The sequence below is a fragment of the Muscardinus avellanarius genome (assembly GCF_963383645.1).
Source record: "Muscardinus avellanarius genome assembly, chromosome: 4".
Classification (NCBI taxonomy): Eukaryota; Metazoa; Chordata; class Mammalia; order Rodentia; family Gliridae; genus Muscardinus; species Muscardinus avellanarius.
In genome coordinates this window covers 126,984,858-127,005,319 of record NC_137789.1, presented here as the reverse complement: position 1 = coordinate 127,005,319, position 20,462 = coordinate 126,984,858, and the positions used below count along the sequence as shown (strand labels likewise).

Sequence of the window (20,462 nt, the reverse complement as noted above, 5' to 3'; positions counted from 1 at the left end):
AAAAAATTAAAAAAAAAATAAATAAGAGGTGCCCTTCTGAAAAAACTGCAGTCTAGTTGAGGGAGAAAATGTATGTAAATAAAAATCAAATACTTGAATTCTGCATTAAAAGTCATTACTGGAAATGAGTTGAAGGAGAATAATCTTGAAACAAATTGTATTTTCATATTGCATATGAGAATAAGTGCTAGTAAGAAATCAAGGATGACACAGATTTTGAGTGGCTACTGAGAGAAGTAGGGCATTTGGAGGGACATATTTTGGGGAAGGTAATAAATTTGGGTTTGGGCATACCATGTTTTAGGTGTTAGAGAAAGTTGAAGTAATGCCTTGTTTAATGTTTAATTAACTTTTCGTTAACCAACTCCTAACTTTATTCCACATATATAGCAAGTATGTTGGCCCTTTTTAGTGAACTTCTTTTTGCTCATATTCTTAATTTTCTTTGAAGAATCTTTTATCATTGAGAATATATTTGGATATTTGTGTCAATTAGGATTAGATTCAGCTGCAAAGGCCAGAACAATTAAAAAAAAAAAAAGTCCACTGATGTAAATAAGCTAAAAGTTAGTTTTCTGCCGGACATGATAGCCAGTGCCTATAATTTCAGTACTTGGGAGGCTGAGAAAGGAAGATGGCAGGTTTGAGACCAGCCTTACATAGCAAGACTCTCAGCAACCTAGTGAGACCCTGTTTCCAAACAAAAACAAAAAGAGCTGAGTATGTAGGTCAGAAGTAGAATGCCCCTGTGTTCAACCTCCAGAACCGCAAAAATAAATAAGTATATAAATACATAAATGTATGTTATTTTTCTCTCATGTAAATGTCCAAGAAAATAACCATGGGACTTTGTGTTGTCAGGAATTTCAGGTCTTCTCTCTTATTGCTTGCGTGTGCAACCTCTCTGTGATAAAGGGCAGCATGAGAAGAGGAGAGGTTTGATGTGAAACCTTGAGTAACTCTAGCTTTAATCCAATTCACCAGCAAGACATTTATGTCAGGAAGGGATATAGGAAATACACATTTGTTAACTAGAAAAATATAGTATAGTTGTTCTGTTATATTTCTTTCTTTCTTTCTTTTTTTCTTTCTTCTTTCTTTCTTTCTTTCTTTCTTTCTTTCTTTTTTTTTTTTTTTTTTGGTGGTACTGGGGTTCCTGGAAGCCCTTCTACCTCCGGTATACACTCCCAGACCTATTTTTAACATCTATGTGGAAACAGAGTCTCTTAAGCCAGCGAGGCTGGCTCCGAACCAGCGCGATCCTCCTGTTTCCACCTCCCAAGCGCAGGGATTACAAGCGTGCGCCACCACGCCCGGCTGTTATATTCTTATCCCCCCAGAAGATATAGCCTCTTGGGTGACAGACATTATTTTAATAATGCTTTTTTTTTTTTTTTTTGGTGGTACTGGGGGTGGAACCCGGAGGCTTTCTACTTCTGGGCTATACTCCCAGACCCATTTTATATTTTATTTGGAAACAGGGTCGCACTAAATTTCTGAGAACCTCACTAAGTAGCTGAGGCTGGCTTTGAACCTGCGCGATCCTCCTGTCTCAGCCTCCCAAGCGCGGGGATTATAAGCGTGTGCCACCATGCCCGGCTTAATAATGCTTTTTAATATCAATTGAATTCCAAGCCCAGTAAATAGTCACTTAATAAGTGTTTGTTGAAAAGATTAATGAATGAAAGAAAAGGTTGGAAGCTATTACTGTTATACATTTCACAGTGCAAAATATGTTTAATAGCAGCATATACATTGAATGTGTATATAGGCTTAAAATAAAAAAGTTGTTTGAACTTTATTTCTTTTTTCCCCTAGACCTGGAGGATTTTATTTTCATTGGTTTTAACCAGAATATTTTGAAACATTTTGAGCTTTTATTTGCATTTAAGATAGGAAATTGCCAAATTCAAGTAATAGGTGATTTTTAAAAAAATATTAAACAAACCCGAAGCTAACCAGGCACTAAACACTTACCTGAATTCTCTCCTAATACAACACTTCCATGAGGTTAAGATTGTCAATTTTCTCCATTTTTTTAGATTTTAGGAAAAAGAATAGTTGAATACCTTTTCCAAGGTTACGTATGGAACTAGTTAATGAACGATACACTTTCTTGAATTGGGTACCAGGCTGCAAGATTCTGGAGATGAATGGGTTCCTTTGTTTTGTTTTTGTCTTTTTAAAAATAGACTATTTCTTAGAGCATTTTTAGGTTGACAGCAAAATTGATTAGAAAATACTGAGTTCTTCCTATATTCCCACACATGCACAGCGCCCCCTACTGTCAATATCCCCCACCAGACGGGAACATTTGTTAGAATTGTCGATCTTGCATTAGCTCTTCGTTATTACTCAAAGTCCGTAGCTTACTGTAGGTTTCGCTCTGAGTGTTGTACAGGCCTTGGATTTTGGCAGATGTATAACGTGTATCCAACATTGTAGTATCACACAGAACAGTTTCACTGCCCTAAAAATTCTTAGTGTTCCTCCTCTTTCATTTTTCCCTAACTCCTGGCAACCACTGATCTTTGTACTGTCCATGGTTTTACCTTCCCTATAACGTCATGTAGTTAAAATCATGTGATATGGAACCTTTTCAGATTGGCTTCTTTCACTCAGTAGTATGCACTTATGCATATTGTGACATGCAGTTATATCTTTGCATGCCTTGATAGTGTGTTTCTCTTTAGCACTAAATAACATTACACTGTCTGGATATATCAATTTATCTGATTGCCTAATGAAGGACATTGTGGTTACTTCTGGGTTTTGCCCATTATGAATAAAGTTACTATAGACATCTTACATTTTAGTTTGGACATAATTTAGCCGTTCATTTGGGTAAATACCAACCCTGGCTCATTTATAAATTGTTCTTCAGGATTTTTTATTGTTGGGAACTGAGCTTTTAACTATTATGTTAAACTGAATAGAAGCTTAAACCTGCTACTAAAGCTGATAAGTTAGTAGATGGATATAAAATAGTTTAAAAGATCACTTTTTTTGGCAGTACAGCTAAAACAAAATTATGTTTAGGAATTCAGATGGAAGTGTAACACACCTTTTCACTTTAAGCTCCAGACTGGCTCCAGTTCCTATTTTGTTTCTGAGTGAAACTTGGCCAGTGGCACAAACCTGAATAATATTGGATTTTAGGTCAGTGAGTGACTTCTTAGATTAGGCTGCTAAGATCAGAGGTGCTGAATCCTGTGCTCTCTTGTTCTATATGGGAAATAATTTTTTATGAAGGGCCAGATAGTCATGATTTTTTACTTTGCTGGTTATGTGGTCTCTGCCACAATTATTGAACCCTAATGTTATAAAGTTAGGCATACATAAATTAATGGATGTGATTGTGTCACAGTAAAACTTATTTATAAAATTAGGGAACAGACTGTTATGCCATAGTGTGCTAATCCTTGATCTACTATGCATTAGTTACTATTCTAAGTGCTTTATATGTATTATCACATTTAATCCTCTTCACCCAGAGAGGTAGGTACTCATATCTCACTTTATATAAAAGGAAACTGAGGCCGAAAGAGATTAAATGACTTGTACAATAGTGTGCAGTTGTTACGTGGTAGACCTAAAGCATGTACCTAGATAATCTAACTCCGAAGGTCGTTTTTCTTTTCTTTTCCTTTTTTTCTTTTTACTGGGGATTGAATCCAAGGGCATTCTACCTACAAGGTACATGTCCCAGCCCTTTTTATTTTTTATTTTGAAACGAGATCTCACTAAGCTGCTGACACTGGCTTTGGCCCTGAAATCCTCCTGTCTCAGTACTAGGATTTGGGCACAGTCACACCTGGCTAAAGCTGTCCATTTCTGCTCTGTAATGTATTGGCTCTTTGCTGTACCATAACCTTTTTTTTTCTTATCAGTATCACAGAACAGTGTATATTACTTATTAACAAGTATTTTGTAACCTGGCACATAAAATTTAGGATGATTTAAAAGTAAAGAAGATTGTCCTTAACAGGTAAATAAGTATTAGTAAGTGTATTTTCCAGTATCTGTAGTCCTATGAGAAGAGAAAATGCTTTCATGATGAGAATTAAGATTTTATTTTTAGGTTGGTAAATGTCATGGTTTGTACCATGTTTACATTTATATGTAATTTAAATTTAATATCCACATTTACTTTGGCATGAATGTAATTTTTTTCTTATCAGTTTGGATTTAGGTGGCGAATAGAAAAAGAAGTAATATCAGGAAAAGGTAATTCTTTTTTTAAAATTTCACTTTTTTCATAGACTATAGCTTTTTTTTTCTTTATTTACTTTTTGTGGTACTAGGGATTGAGCCCAGAGGGATTCTACCTCTGAGCTACACCCCCAGCCCTATTTTTTATTCTTTACTTTGAAACAGGGTCTCACTGAGTAGCAGAGGGCCTCGCTAAGTAGCTGGGGCTGGCTGCAAACCTGCAATCCTCCTGTCTCAGCCTCCCAAATGCTGGGATTACGAGCATGCGCCACCATGCCCAGATAGAATGCAATATATTTTGTTACAATATTGAAGTCATTGGTTAAGATTCTTCCTAGCATATACAATAAATCATCATTCATATAAATAAAATTAGAGATGCACTTGTGATACCCTGTTAGCAAAGGTCAGAATATGTGCTTTAATATTTTTACCTTTATAATGTTGCCTTTACAACATGCAGTGGAGGATAAATAGAAAATCTTTAAAGAGTTAAAGGTTTAAACTAGTAACAAGTGAAGGCTTGATTCTTTCCCTTTACTTATATATTTGTGTGTGTGTGGCACTGGGGATTGAACTCAGGGTCATTCTACCTTTGAGCTATACCCCCAGCCCTATTTTATTTTTTTATTTTGAAACAGAATCTAACTTAGCTACGGAGAGCCTCACTAAATAGCTGACATAAACCTCCTTGTCTGAGCCTCTCAAGTATTGGTCTTACAAGTGTGTGCCACCATTCCTGGCTTTCCTTATTAATTTTGAAGTAATAAGTTGATAGTGCTGCATTCTAGCCAAGCCCACTCCCCCCATACTGGGGCATTCTACCTCTGAGCTATACCCGCAGCCCCCTATTTTATTCTTTATTTGAAACAGGATCTCACTAAGTCACAGAGGGCCTTACTAGACAGCTGAGGCTGGTGGCAAACCTGTGATCCTCCTGTCTCAGCCTCCCAAATACTGAGATTATAAGTATATACCTCCATGCCCAGCTCAAATTCACATTTTGAAAAATAGAAATTACGTATCACTTTGTACCCAATAGAATTTTTGAACAGGCTAGTTCTCATTTTGGAGTCTCTGAAGTTGAACCCAAATGTTTAGTCTAAAAGCAAAAGACTGGTTGGCAATCAGTAAATGCTTTTTTTCTTATGTATGGATTTAATCTATTCATAAAGTTTTTTATACTGTCTTACTAGCTCTTCATAGAATAATTGCATTTTATGTGTTATTATTTCTGAAAACTATCTGGAAATCATTTTAATTTTATTTTAAGATCTTCTAAACTGAAAGGAAAGGTTACTGTGTGTGTGTGTGTGTGCGCGCGCGCGCGTGTGTGCGTGTGTGCGTGTGTGTGTGTGTGTGTGTGTGTGTGTGTGTGTGTGTGTTACTGGGGGTGGAACCCAGAGGCTTTCTACCTCCTGGCTACACTCCTAGACCTGTTTTTAGTTTATTATTTGGAAGTGGTCTCATTACATTGCGGAGAGCCTTGCTAAGTGGCTGACGCTGGCTTTGAACTTGCAGTCCTCCTCTCTCAGCCTCCCAAGTACTGGGTGTACGCCACCATGCCATGCTGAAGGTTACAGTTTTAAATGATTAAACATATGTTTTATGTCAGGTATGCAACTGGAAATGCAATAAAACAAACAGTAAGATTTTTTTCCTATAATTCACAAAGGATCAACACTGAAAGTATTTAAAAGGAGAAGGAAAGAGAATAAATTTAAATCAATTTTTAGCTTTTCTTAGGGTTACATTTAGTTTATGCCTTCAGCTAAAATAACAAGAGATCCTGTAATGTCTATCAGTAAAATTTTGTGGTTTTATTGATGGGATTTTTAGGCAAGTTTAGAATGCCCCCTTTTAAAAAACTGACGGACATTCTCTAAATTCATGTAACTGAAGGAAGGATTAGTTGAGAAGGGGAAAGCAAGTTACTGTGCTAATTTTATTTATAATTCTGATGTTTCTCTTTTAACAAATATTACGAAACATGTTTAAACATTTGGAATGAATAAAAGGACTGCTTTAGAAATTGGCCTTATTTTAAACCTGGGCATGGTGGCCCACACATTTAATTCCCAGTACTTGAGATGCTGAGACAGGAGAATTGAAGGTTTGGAACTGGCCTCAGCTACTTAGTGAGGCCCTGTTTCAAAATAAAACATAGGGCTGTGAGTGTAGCTCAGAGGTAGACCACCCCTGGGTTCAACCCCCAGTACCACAAAAAATAATAATAATAAATTGGTCTTTTAGATTAATGTTCTAAGATCATTTGGGGAATTGCTTACATTTCTATAAAAATAATGTTCTGGTTGCAGATTGGCTCCTATTGGTGCCAATTATTGCAATATAAATTATTTATGTATACATAAAAGTTTGATTCCTGTCTTTTTCTGCCAAAGTAATTGTTGCATAGTTTTTTTTTCCCTCCCCCTCTTAGATCATTAGTCTTCATTTTTTTTTGGAAGTTTTAATGTAGTAGACACAATGATGTGGTAAAATCAGCAACAAGTGTTTTTAATTTGGAGTATCAGGTTTAATTTTTTTTTATTGTACTTTATATCAAAGGATAAGAATATTTATTCATTTATTTATTTATTTAGTGGTACTGAGGATTGAACCCAGGGGCAGTCTACCTTTGAGTGATACCACCAGCCCTTTCTAATTTTTTGTTTGGAGACTGTGTCTCATTAAGTTACTGAGATTCTCACTAAGTTGCTAAGATTGTCCTTGAACTTGTGATCCTCCTTTCTCAGCCTCCCAGGTACTGAGAATACAGGGTGTGCCAGCTGCAAAGTATTTGAATTTTTAAATGCGTTTTTTGTGCTCACTTATGCTAATAATTTAAATAAATAGCATTATGTTAATTATTTTATAATATTAATTCAATATTATAATGAAACATGGAAAGGATGTACTTTTGAAAAATGTACTTCTTCTTTCAGGGTTGTAATGAGTGCACTCAGTGGTCCTACTTTACAAAGTATAAAATTCCCTGACAGAGAGTCACTAAAACTCTGTAGCTACGTATAAAAGGTCAATTTCTCAACCAAGGATTCTGATTCTGTGATTTTTTTTTTTTTGTATGCTAACAGTTTTCAGCTCTTTGATTTGACGCTTATGTACACATTTGTTGAACATGCTGTAATTATTGTGGTCAGTTTTGTTTGTTTGTTTTGTTTTGTTTTGGTGGTACTGGGGTTCCTGGAAACCCTTCTATCTCTGGGCTACACTCCCAGACACCTACTTTATATATTTTTATTTGGAAACAGGGTCTCTTAAGCCAGAGAGGCTGGCTTCGAACCTACAGGATCCTCCTGTTTCCACCTCCCAAGCGTGCGCCACCACGCCTGCCGTGGTCAGTTATTTTTTAATGCTGATTTTATATAGCTTTTACTTATTTTTTTAGATAAACTTACTTTTAAATTTTTTATTATAATTAACATTAATTTTTAAAACAATTCTCACTGTGATATTTGATTTTGCATATTTTAAAAGTAAATTTTAGAGTTAATAACTAGTCATATGGATGAATACTGTTAACTACTAGAGTTAATATTCCTTTTCTTTTTGCAGGACAATTTTTTTGTGGAAACAAATATTGTGATGAAAAGGAAGGCTTGAAGAGTTGGGAAGTTAATTTTGCTTATGTGGAGCATGGTGAGAAGAGAAATGCACTTGTTAAATTACGTAAGTTGACTTTAGGAGATGAGATTTTCCCAAGTTTATCTTTTAATTTAGAATTTAAAACATATAAACTATTTAAGACTTTAAAAAGTTTTGTTTTTTTTTTTTTTTGATACTGGGGATTGAACCCAGGGGTGTTCTACCCCTGAGCTATATCCCCAGCTGTATTTTATTTTATTTTTTTGAAACAGGGTCTCACTAGGTTCCTGAGAGTCTCACTACTTGCTGAGGCTGTCTTCGAACATGAGGTCCTCCTGTCTGGAGCATCTCAAGTACTGGGATTACAGGCATGCCCAACCATACTCCACCTACCTGAGAAATTGTTAACATTTCTTCCTGGAATTAAGATCTTCCTAATGCCTCAAAGACTTTTGGCCTAAAATTGTTATATTTTTAACATTTTTGTGACATTTTAGTAAACCATTTCTAATGTCAAATGTAAGCTGTTAATTTGTAGAGTGAAGATCTCTTTCCATTAACTTGAGAATGTCACTTAAGTGACATGTCTGAGAGGCAGAGTATTAGAAAAGGCAATGTAGAGCTGGGTGTGGTAGTGCACGCTTGTAATCCCTACACTTGGGAGGCTGAGACAGGAGGATCGCATAGGTTCGAAGCCAGCCTCAGCTACTGAGTGAGGCTCTCAGCAACTTAGTGAGACTCTGTTTCCAAATAAAATATAAAATAGGGCTGGGAGCATAGCCTGATTATGTAGCCATATTTTTGCGGTGTAGATAATAAATCTACTCTCTTTGACAGGCAATAAAAAATGTTTAGGAAGGTTTTTTTTTTTTTAATATACCTGTCTTAATAGCTGCTCCTCTCCCTTGTCATGTGAATAGCCTTCAACTTGCTCTAGGTTTTAAGTAATTGCATCTTCAGAGTTTTCTGTTCACTCATGATAGAAGTCACCAATTTACTCAAATGCCATCAGTAAAGACTGGTTCTGAGTTCATTCTGGAAGTGCATATCAGGGAAGGTCAACCAGTGGGGACTGAAACAAAGGAAATGAAGAGGCCACAGTGATGGGACTATTTGAAAAGCTCCTTTCCATTTGAAAGTTCTTAGAGCACTTCAGAGTAAATAACTATACCCAAATTATTGTTAGTACATAATATATATTTGCATAACATATTATCTATCTTTGAGATGTGGTAGTGCTATCTATAGAACACAATTAAACTTACAACATTTTTAAAGTAAAGATATTTTAAATTCCACAAGCATTCTAATACATTATTATAAATATGTATATACACAAGTATATATGTGTGGGTGTATGTCTGCATTTTTGAGGTGGTAAAGGTTAAGATTGTTTTCTTCAGATTATTTGTTTCCCCATTTATATTAAAGGAATATAAAGAAGATGAGAATTTGTGATATTAAAAGTAGAGTAGCAGTAGAGCTATTCAAATTCAGTGATACGATTTGTTTGTTTGTTTGTTTGCTTTTAGGGTTGTGCCAGGAATGTTCCTTTAAGTTAAATTTTCATCACAGGTAACATTGTTTTTTAAACTGCCATTTGTCGTTTCTTAGTAATCTTGGGCATAGTCATATCTGCACTCCATGGCCTGTTCTAGGCAAGCAGTTTTAAATGTGAAGGTCTAGCTATGCGGGGTGGTAGATGAATGTTAGAATTCTTAATTTGGAGCCAAAGTTCAGGTGCCGTAGTAATATTCTTCGAAAATGTGTGATGATGCGGACTTTATGAGATGGTTCTTGTAACTTGTTTAGACAGTGTTAACTGGAGTTTGTCATTGATACCAAAGATGAATACTTATTTCAAATATTAAGATCAGTCTCCTATTGAATGAGCCTTATCTGGCATATTGAGTTGGTGGCCTATGCTGCAGTACACACGAAGTTGCTGGCTTTGAAAGCAAACCTGTTTCTGCTAGCTGCTCCACTTAGGAGCCTGCTTCTTGGGCAAGCTGCCTTAATCTCTGTGAGCCTAATTTTATTATCTGCAAAAATGAGGATACTGGGGGCATCATGGGGAGTAAATGAAAGTGCAGGTAAAATGCTTGCCACGGTGCCCGGCATAGTAAATCAAACATAGCCCTGATACTGACAGTGTTCAGACTCAGTCTGGTGACTTGATATTACTAAAGTGGTCAAGACGCATGTCCTGAATAATAGTTGAAAGTATAATGGCAGAATTCTGCAGCTTGATAAAATATGTTCATAAATGCTGTTAACCCTAAATTAGCTTTATTATAAGTGTGCCTAACCTAGAGTTTCAGCTGTTAAAAATAAATATTAATTGCCAGGCATGGTGGCTCAGACTTGTAATCCTAGTACTTGGGAGGCTGAGATAGGAGGTTCACAGGTTCGTAGCCAGCCTCAGCAACTTAGTGAGACCCTCTTTCAGAATAAAAGAATAAACCGGGCATGGTGGCACAGGCTTGTAATCCCAGCATTCGGGAGGCTGAGACCAGAGGATTGTGGTTCAAGGACAACCTCAGCTACTTACTAAAGCCCTCTGCAACTCAGTGAGACCCTATTTCAAAATAAAGAATAAAAAATAGGGCCGGGGGTGTGGCTCAGAGGTAGAATGCCCCTGGGTTCCATCCCTAGTACCGCAAAAAAAAATTATTTTTAAATTAAAAGAATAAAATAGGGCTAGGACTAGTGTAGTTTGGAGGTAGCATGCCCCTGGGTTCAATCCCCAGTACACACACACACAAAAGTACATAACAAATAAATATTAAATAACTTTTTAATTCTCAGAATTTAGCAAACTAGCTTAAACCTTTATTTCTCATTTTCTTCACTGACACTGAAAAACTGGTTAGGTTTTTTGACCTTGACTTTTGAGCTTCATTTCAAAACTGAAACAACTCTGATGACAATAACAAAAATGGTTATTGTTCTGAGTATTACAATATTTGGGCCGGGCGTGGTGGCGCACGCTTGTAATCCTCCCGCTTGGGAGGCTGAGACAGGAGGATCGCACAGGTTTGAAGCCAGCCTTAGCTACTGAGTGAGGCTCTTTTGAGACCCTGTTTCCAAATAAAATACAAAAATAGGTCTGGGAGTATAGTCCAGAGGTAGAAAGCCTCTGGGTTCTACCCCAGTACATATATATGTGTGTGTGTGTGTGTGTGTGTGTGTGTGTGTGTGTGTGTGTGTGTGTGTGTGTGTATTTGGTATAAGTACTGTAATTTGGAAGATGTGTTAAATAAGGTTTTTGTCTCTCTGTCTTCCTTGTAAATTCCAGGTTCAGAATTGCCACCTCTCTCTTTTTACTATTTATTTTTTAACCACTTAAAATTAATTGCTTGCCAACTATGGTACTGACCAACTTGTATACCTGGCCTAGAAGAGAAAAAGCTACAGCAATATGGATAAAATGTAAATGGTCCGAAGTTGACATATGAGACAACAATAAGACCTTTTCATCTTCATTTTATTATGCTTTTACTATACTACTCGTTCTTGAGAGATTAAAAATGTTCTATTTACCCGGCGTTTGGGAGGCTGAGATAGGAGGATCCCACAGTTTTGAAGCCAGCCTCAGCTACTTACGCTTTAAGCAACTTAGACCCTGTTTCCAAATAAAGTATAAAATAGGTCTGGGAGTATAGCCAGAGGTAGAAAGTCCCTGGGTCCCACCCCCAGTACCACACACACACACACACACACGTGTGTATATATATATGTATATATATGTATATATGTATGTATATGTATATATATTCTATTTATTAGTGGTTTAGAACTATTACACCAACTTTTTGTTTGCGTCTTTTCAGTGTATACAGAGATATGGATTACACGGAAGGAAAGGAAATTTGTTTTTGTAATTTGCTTGGGTTTTTTTTCGGTACTGGGGATGGAACCCAGGGACATTCTACCTCCGAGCTACACCCCCAGCCCTATTTTGTATTTTTTATTTTGAAACAGAGTCTCATTGAGTTGCAAAAGGCCTCACTAAGTAGCAGCTGAGGCTGGCTGAGAATCAGGATCCTCCTGTCTCAGCCTCCCAAATGCTGGGATTACAAGTGTGCACCACCACGCCCAGTTTATTCTTTATTTTGAGACAGAGTCTCACTGAGTTGCAAAAGAACAAAAGAAATCACTAAGTAGCTGAGGCTGACCATGAACTTGGGTCCTCCTGTCTCAGCCTCCCAAATGCTGGGATTACAACCCTGTACTACCATGCCTGGTTTGTAATTTGCTTTTTTTTTTTCAGTTCTGGGGATGGAACCCAGGGGCATTCTATCTCCAAACTATACCCTCAGCCCTATTTTTTATTCTTTATTTTGAAACAGGGCCTCACTCTCACTAAGTAGCTGAGGCTGATTGTGAATTTGCTTTTAAATGACTAAATGATAGAATATAGAAAGGAAGAATCGAAGCCGGATGTGGTAGCACACAGTTGTGATCCCAGAATTTGGGAGACTGAGACCAGAGGATCGCATATTGAGGACAACCTCAGCTACTTAGTGAGGCCCTTTGCAACTCAGTGAGACCCTGTTTCAAAATAAAGAATAAAAAATAGGGCTGGTAGTTTAGCTTGAAGGTAGAATGCCTCTGGGTTCCATCCCCAGTACCAAAAAAAAAAAAAAAAGGAAGAACTGAGTAAAATGATGATTTATATTTACTAATGTTGTGTATAGACTTAGAAATAATTCTTTGTCTCAATGTGTTTAGGTTTCACTATTGTGCATTTCTCAATATATTAGTATTTACAGATTTATTTAAAGTTCCTGATACACAAATTACCTTTAAAAATAAGTACTCTGGCCACTCTCACACTCTCTAGTTGGCTTGCATGAATCCCTTGAATGTGTGTTCTCACTTTCTTAAATAAACTTTTTTATCTCTGAAAAAATAAAAATAATTGATTTTATTTTTGTTAATTTTTTGTAAGATCAGTTGAAAAAGTTAACTTTTAATTTTTTTATTTAACATAAAGGAGAAAAGAAATTAAGTCAAAAAAAAGGAAGGCTAAAACCAAAAATGGTTGTGAAGAGTCATCACATAAAAAGTCCAGATTGTCTTCTGAAGAAGCGGACTCCAAGAAGAGGGATAAAGGTAAAAGGAAGTTAAGTTGTAATTCCTGGGAATAAAATACAATATGCCATATCTCCAGTGTAGAATTTAGTTGGTGAAACCGGGCATGTGACACATACCTGTAATTGCAGTACTTGGGAGGCTGAGACAGGAGGATCACAGGTTCATGGCCAGCCTCAGAAATTTAGGGAGACTCTCTTCAACTTAGTGAGACCCTATTTCAAAATAAAAAATAAAGTAATATAGGTTTGGGGATGTAGCCCAGAGATAGAATGCTCTTGGCTTAATCTCTGTTACTACACACACACACACACACACACACACACACACACCTTAATTGGTGAATACATTTAGAATTTTGTTTTATTGTAGTGGAAAGCAAACTGGTTGAGAATTTAGATAGGAATTGATAGAAAATTAGAGAAATTTTACAAACAGGATTGGTTTTGATTTTTTTCTTTTTCAATTTCTTTATATTTCAAAGTGCTGGAGCCTCGCACTTGCTATGCAGATGCTCTGTCATGGAACTCCGTCCCCAGCTCTGTGCTAGGATTTGTGTGTGGTGCTGAGGACTGAACCCAGAGCCTTGCCCACGTTGAACCAGCCCTCCACCACTGAGCTGCATCCCCAGTACCTTTCAATTCATTTTGACAGATAATATAACATTGCATAATATTGCAAATAACGTTTTATTTCCTGGCTTTATAAGACTTGTTACCTTGAATGAGACACTGAACTTCTTGAGCTTACTTTTCTCATGTGTGTTTGGGTAATATGAATATATGGCCTCCATACTCATCACACGTATTGTGGAGAATCAAGGCACTTTGAATGTGCTAACAGTTTATAGTCTGACAGTATAAAGTTATAATGCTATTTTTTAATATAATGGTTTGTTCAGTAATTTTATTTTATATTTTTGGGATTTAGGTTTTATTTGTTTGTTTGTTTTGTTTGTTTTTTGGCAGTATGGGGGATTGAACCTGGGGGCATTCTACCACTGAGCTTTTTATTTTTCACTGTGAGATAGAGTCTCACTAATTTGCCCAGACTTGGCTCTTGTGATTCTCCCGTCTCAGCCTCCCCAAGCTGTTGGAATTATAGGTGCGCACCACCAGGTGTTGATGAGCCTTTTGATATGAGAAAGGTTGATACATAACTGCCCTTAGAACCTAATATGGTGTTATGCACATATACTTAGTAAATAATTATCAATTCAAATCTGTCAGGTGCTTACTATTTTCCCAGCAATCCTTTAGCTCTTTATACTCCAGGTATATATATTGGTCTTGATAGCAGTACCTACCTCATAGTATTATTCAGGAGTGGAAGTGAGATCATTCTAGCTGGAACATAATTAGGTATTATGAAGTTTATTTCTAGTTACTTTTTCAGCCTATAATGGGTCAAATTGGCTGTAACTTACAGTGAATCACCTTAAAACTAGGTAGGTAATGCTAAATTGGGTTAGCATTGCCTGTGTTAATATATTAGCAATGTTAATATAATGTTCAAACAGGAGAGGGCTCCCTTGTTCCAGCTGTAAAGATCATTAGATATATTGCATTCTTACTTGCATTTTTTCTTCTTGCATAGCATGATATATTCATTATTTATAATTCAAGTATATAGTATCACCAGGTTTTAGACTTGGTAAAATTGATAGATGATAAAAGAAGATATTGTTATTCTATTGTTTACAGAGTTGACATTTAAAATAGAAAGCCTTTTCAAGCCGGGCGTGGTGGTGCACGCTTGTAATCCCCGCGCTTGGGAGGCGGAGACAGGAGGATCGCGCTGGTTCGGAGCCAGCTTCGCTGGCTTAAGAGACCCTGTTTCCACATAAAAAAGTTAAAAAATAGGTCTGGGAGTATAGCCCATGGAAGTGTAGCCCGGAGGTAGAAGGGCTTCCAGGAATCCCAGTACCACCAAAAAATAAATAAATAAATAAAATAAAATAAAATAGAAAGCCTTTTCATCTCTAGTGTCATTATTTCCCAACTCTAAAGAAATTTTAACTGACAAATGTAAAAAATCTCACTTGAGTTTTAAATTTTTTACATATCCTGTTATGCTAAGAAAATGTTTAGTGTACCATTTGAGGATTTTGTTGCACCTGTTAATGCATTTGCATCATAATTGTGTCACCATATTAATCACTGCATATACCAGATTGAAGATTTGAGCTCCACTTTGTAAAAAGTTATTCAGTACATTCAAAACAGAAGACTAGGTAGGTGGCTGGATACTCAGGATCAGAGATGAGTTGAACTCTTCAAGTTATACACGCGCGTGTGACCTTATCCATGTTTTTCCTTTAGTGTTCCATGTTTGAGTAGATGGACAGCTGTATCAATCTGAAACTAATTTTGGAAATCTGAGAATTAGCCGTAATACTCTCCTTATTCATGTTTATTATCAAGTCCTGTTACTTGTACCCCAGCGTATAGAGTTCTCAAATCATCTCTACCCTACTGTGTAACACGGTTTTTTCTCCTCAAGTCTACTGCTCCATTCTTCTGTATGGTTCCCCACTGGCTCACCATCTCCACTCTCTACCTTCCTTTCACACTCCGTAGAGCCATCTGGCCTTTGATGACGGGAACAATAGGTTTCCATGTCTTCACCCTTTAGCTCTTGCCCCCTTTTGGCCATACGCTGGCTGAAGAGACCTCCTGTCCAGAAATGTTGGAGCAATTGTTCTCTACATCTGTTACCTTTCCTGTTTTAACTCATTAGCCTTCAGAAACATTTCCCCAGAGGGCTTATTATGGGAGGCTCAACATAATGGTGATTTTTAAAGAATTACAGTAATCGGGTCTTTGGTGTTTTTCTCCTTCTGTTTCCCTCAATAACTGCTGTAGAGTAGAAGACTTGTTTTATGACATAATTGTGTGTTGTTATTGGCTTTACATGAGTGAAGTCATGTTCTCATCCATATGTGATCTTGGAAGTATTGTGGAAAACAAATAATTATTTGTAAACTGTTTTCAGATGCTGAACATCTCCACAAGTAAAAGAAATTATTACTTACATTGCAACCAGCGAGGTGTTTCTTTTTAGTAATATATTTCTTATAAGCCCTCATTATTTTTAAAGTTATGTTAGCTATTCTAGGCCAAATGAAAGCAAAACTGTGAGCCCTGCCTAGAAGGACCTAACATTTTAACTGGGGAGATAATCAAAGAAGCTGAAAAATTAGAAAACAATGAAGTGCTTATCTATAAGATTATAAGCAAACTACACTCTTGGGAAGAATTATGATTACAGCTACAACTATTGAACCACCCCAATGTGATACTTCTTAACTGTACTGTCTTTTCAGGACATTCATCAAAGAAATCAGAAGGTTCCATAAATAGTAAGTATCAAAAATTGCTTTATTAAATAGAAATAAATAGTTTGAGGTGTTTTCAGTTTGGGTTTCTCATGAATTGTATCTTGCTCTGATGTGAATTGTTTTTTGTTTAGTACTATATGAGAAAAATAATAGAAGACCCAAAATGAATGTTTATTCCCCAATTTAGAAGAATGAATGCGAGGTGTGGTGCCACAATCCCAGTACTTGGGAGGCTGAGATAGGAGGATCGCAGGTTTGAGGCCAGCTTCAGCAAGTAGTGAGATTTTTTTATCAACCTGGTGAGACCTTGTTTTAAAATAAAAATAGGGCTGGGGGTGTAGCTTGGAGCTAGAATGTCTGTGGGCTTGCTCCTTAGTAACACACACACACCAATGGAAAGTTTCTTATTTTAATTATAAAGAGCATTAAGTATTTCTCCAGCACATGCAATAGGCACATATTTCAATTTCACATTGTAAAATGTGAGGAAAGAGAGATCAAAGGTGAGGTTGGAACGGGAAGGGATTTGGGGCTGGCTAAGATTTCAGGAGAGTTACTTGTGTCACATGAGTCTGGTGATCACTTGGTGACTTTGATCGGTTGGATGAAGTGTGTGCCTTGTGCATGGAGAGGAAAATGTTGGCCGCAGGTTGCTACTGGTTAGTATTTTAATTAGTCTTAGTGATCACCCGCTTAGATGAAAATAGATCGGGTTTTATTGAATAATCGTTATAAACTCATTTTTGCTCGCAACATTTCAAAAACCTTTCACAATGAGCCGGGTGTGGGTGGCACATGCCTGTAATCCCAGTACTTGGGAGGCTGAGACCAAGAGGATTGAAGATTCAAGGCCAGCCTCTAACTTAGTGAGACCCTCAGGTACTTAGCAAGACTGTGTTTCAAAATAGAGAAATAAAAGAGGACTGGGGGGGTAGCTCAGAGATAGAGTGTTCATAGGGTCAGTCCTCAGCCCCTCCCCCCAAAATGATCACAGTGACTTACAAAAATATATGTGAGATTTCCAGAGGCACACAGATCAAATGGTCAAATGAGGTAAAACAGCAGTGTACAGAGGTACATTGAGGCTTATTTTTGGTGACAGAAAAATGCATATCAAAAACTTCCTGCATAATTCCAAAGGTAGACAACAAATTTGTCGCTGTTCTTCCTAATAACCAAACCGAAGAGTGATACCATCAGTAGAATGATTAGTAGTACCCACTAGATAATAAATAAAATTCAGTATTCAGCTTTTTTTCTGGCAGTTTTGAGAGAAGACTCTGTTTTGGGTTTATGAAAGGGGAAATCCATTTATGATAACTTACAGTCTTACGCTACGTATCAGATCTCACGAGAATCAGAGAATTTAAGTAAATTGCTCAGGGTCAAATAGTTAATGCCAAAGCTAAGATTAAATAAAAGTGTCTAATTCCAAAGTCTGCTCCTTTTTTTTTTTTTTCCCTCAGTAGAACTGTACTTTATGGAAGGGAACATAAGGAAAATCTTAAATTACATAATAATTATCCTCTGTAGAACATTTTGATATTGTAATTGAAAACAGCTGGCATTTGCTGTCAATAACTGTATCAGTGAATCAAAAGTCGGTTCCCTCTGTATACACTAGCGTTGGCAAGTGTATTATACAGATCTCCATTAATGACTTGATCTGCAACTCCTATTGTAAAATGGGTGTAAAGAGACCTACTTTGTTGGACTATTATCAGAATCAAATGAGGAAACGTGTAGTGGAAGGTTTTCTCGTTTGATTTGATTTGTGTGACAACAAAGGCAATCTTTGGTAACCTACAGCTATTATTGTTGTTAAGAGAAAAGGAAAACAAACATTAAACAGATTTGTTTTGATCCGATCAAAAGGCAAGTCTGTAAAAATCTGACCTGTACATTTGTTATCATGATTATTGGAGACATTTGCCATTTTTTCCATAGAGTGAGTTTTCAGATATAATATCCACAAAAACCAAAATGATAGGCCTGCTTTCAATCAGTGCATCTGGGAAAATTGTGTGCAGCTCTCGGCGCCACACTCGCAGGAGCACTGAAGACTTGAGGCAGGCCAGGAGGACGGCCGTGTCTCTGTGGGCTGGGAATGTGCCGTAGGGAGAGTGTTGGCAAAGGCAGGCGCTGCGTTGGAGTCAGTGGGTGTGGGCGCGGAGGTCGAGGGGAACTCTAGGTGTTTGGGAGGTGGCTGCTGTGTTGGAGACTTATTTTAGATGACCCTGGTTGGCAAAACTAGAGTCTGTCGATTTAAAAAATTGCCTGAAAACAGATTTTTGCTTCAGTTCATGGAAAAATTTGTCACTTACAAACGTCGGAGGAAATGAAGGAATTGGGCTGCCTCGGAGGTGGTGGGTCCAAGCATAGATGGGGCAGGAGTTTATTCTTTGAGATGTTACAGCGAGAGTCACTCTGAGCTGGATTAAAAGACCTCCAGCTCCCCTTCCACCTCAGAGAGCCAGTGACTTCAATTCTGACCCCCACTCACCAGTAGTTACTGCAGAGATTTTACAGTGGTGCCGTAAACATCGTTTTGTATTGACCTTTCTCCCGGTTTCTTTAGCAACACTTCTCCCTCCTCTGCAGCTCAGAGCAGTTATAGCAACGATTTTGGTGACTGTCACCTTTAGGGAACCTGAATATTTTAGATTCATAGGATTGTAAGGGACCCTCAAGATCATTTATTTCTGTCGTGTAGACTTGATTTTCTCAGGGTATTTGACCACTTTTTCAGTGGATTTTTTTTTCAAGAGAAATTATGTTATTCTAAACTGATTTTTTAAGTAAAATTGGATTGTCTGGTATCAGAAAATTGGGGTAGGAAAGCTTGCATGTGGGAAGTGCTCTTGGGAGGGAACAAAAGAGCAGACAGTGGTTAGGATTTTTTAAATTAGTTGCCCACTTTTAAGGGTCTTATAGGTTTTGTTCTTTGACATCTTACCAGTAAAACCATCGTGATAACTTCATTAGACCTAATTAGTTTTTGCTCTTGCTTCATCTCATGTTGGTGAGTTTCCATAAAAATTGAGCCAAGAAACTTTATTATTCTTACCTTGCAGTTCTAGTGATGGCTGTCACAAAACTAGAATCATCATCCCAGGACTTTATAACCATTTTTTTATAAGGCAATAGAAATACAACAACTCCCTCCATTTGCCTTTTTTGTTAAAATTGGTGCCACAACAGATTCAGTGAGGACCAAAGTTCAAATACACATATTGATTCAAGGTTAAAGTCCAACAGATAAAAGACTAGAACCACCGTGGCAAATCAATGCTGTTTTGTTTTTGTGTTGTGCTGAACTAAGGGACATTCTGTGTCGACGGGTCAAATTCAATTCCAGTATTAACTCTTATAAGGGATTATCTCTTGAAATATAGTTGTCTTTGATTTATTTTCTTCTTTTTCTTGGTCATACAAAAGATACACAAACTAAAACTTTTATAGGGAGCATATTTATATTGGGACCAGTACCTCAAGAACAGTTCTTTTTAGAGTAATGGTCATTACTGAAGAAGAATTATTTACTACTCTAATTACTTCATTGAATATGAATTTATTACCTGATAATACATTTTTCAGTATTTAATAATTTTTAGTTGACTGATAAAAGTTAACTCACTTGAAATATGTCTGTTTCATTACATTTTCAAAATGGAAGCATCTTTATATTTGTCCTGATATTAAAAGTAATACATACTCATTGTCTAAAACACAAACAGTGTGGAAATATTTGAAGTAGAAAGTAAAAGTATCCTAGGCCCACAGGTGATATAATTACTGGTAGGTTTAGTTGGTTCTTATAAACCTATACAAATATTAACTTGCATGTAGGTATTTAATATATATATAATGCTTTTCACATAGACTATACTTTCAGCATATTTTCTGTAACTTTTTGAACTATGGATATTTTTACTGGTAATACATACAAATATGCTAAGGGTTTTAAAACAGCTGTATACATTTAATGATTCCTTAATCCCTAATTGGTAGGGATTTGGGTTGTTTGTTATTATACAGTGTACTTACATATCTGATGGGCTTATTTATTTTAAGTAAATAATCAAATTCCTGAAAGCAGCATTGCTGGTCAAAAGCTTTAAACTGCTCTGCATTGCAAAATTTACATTGTCAGATTTTCCTCAAGAGAAAATGTGATAGAATTTTCATTGATCAATATGTGAATACC

General features: G+C 36.7%; 1 protein-coding gene across 3 annotated transcripts in view; it reads left to right on the top strand.

Annotated features, from left to right (window-relative positions):
* The window catches only part of LOC308262053 (protein FRA10AC1), a gene marked incomplete at both ends in the record, with an annotated part of 30,756 nt that overhangs the window by 8,109 nt on the left and 2,185 nt on the right, over nt 1-20,462 (top strand). For 2 of the 3 annotated variants that reach the window (XM_080694384.1, XM_080694383.1), the window contains 5 exons: nt 4,182-4,227; nt 7,789-7,902; nt 9,351-9,393; nt 12,818-12,936; nt 16,241-16,276. In XM_080694384.1, the coding sequence (XP_080550510.1) occupies nt 4,182-4,227; nt 7,789-7,902; nt 9,351-9,393; nt 12,818-12,936; nt 16,241-16,276 (358 nt within the window). The remainder of the gene's footprint in view (nt 1-4,181; nt 4,228-7,788; nt 7,903-9,350; nt 9,394-12,817; nt 12,937-16,240; nt 16,277-20,462) is intronic. The other variant, XM_080694385.1, reaches the window with a different exon arrangement.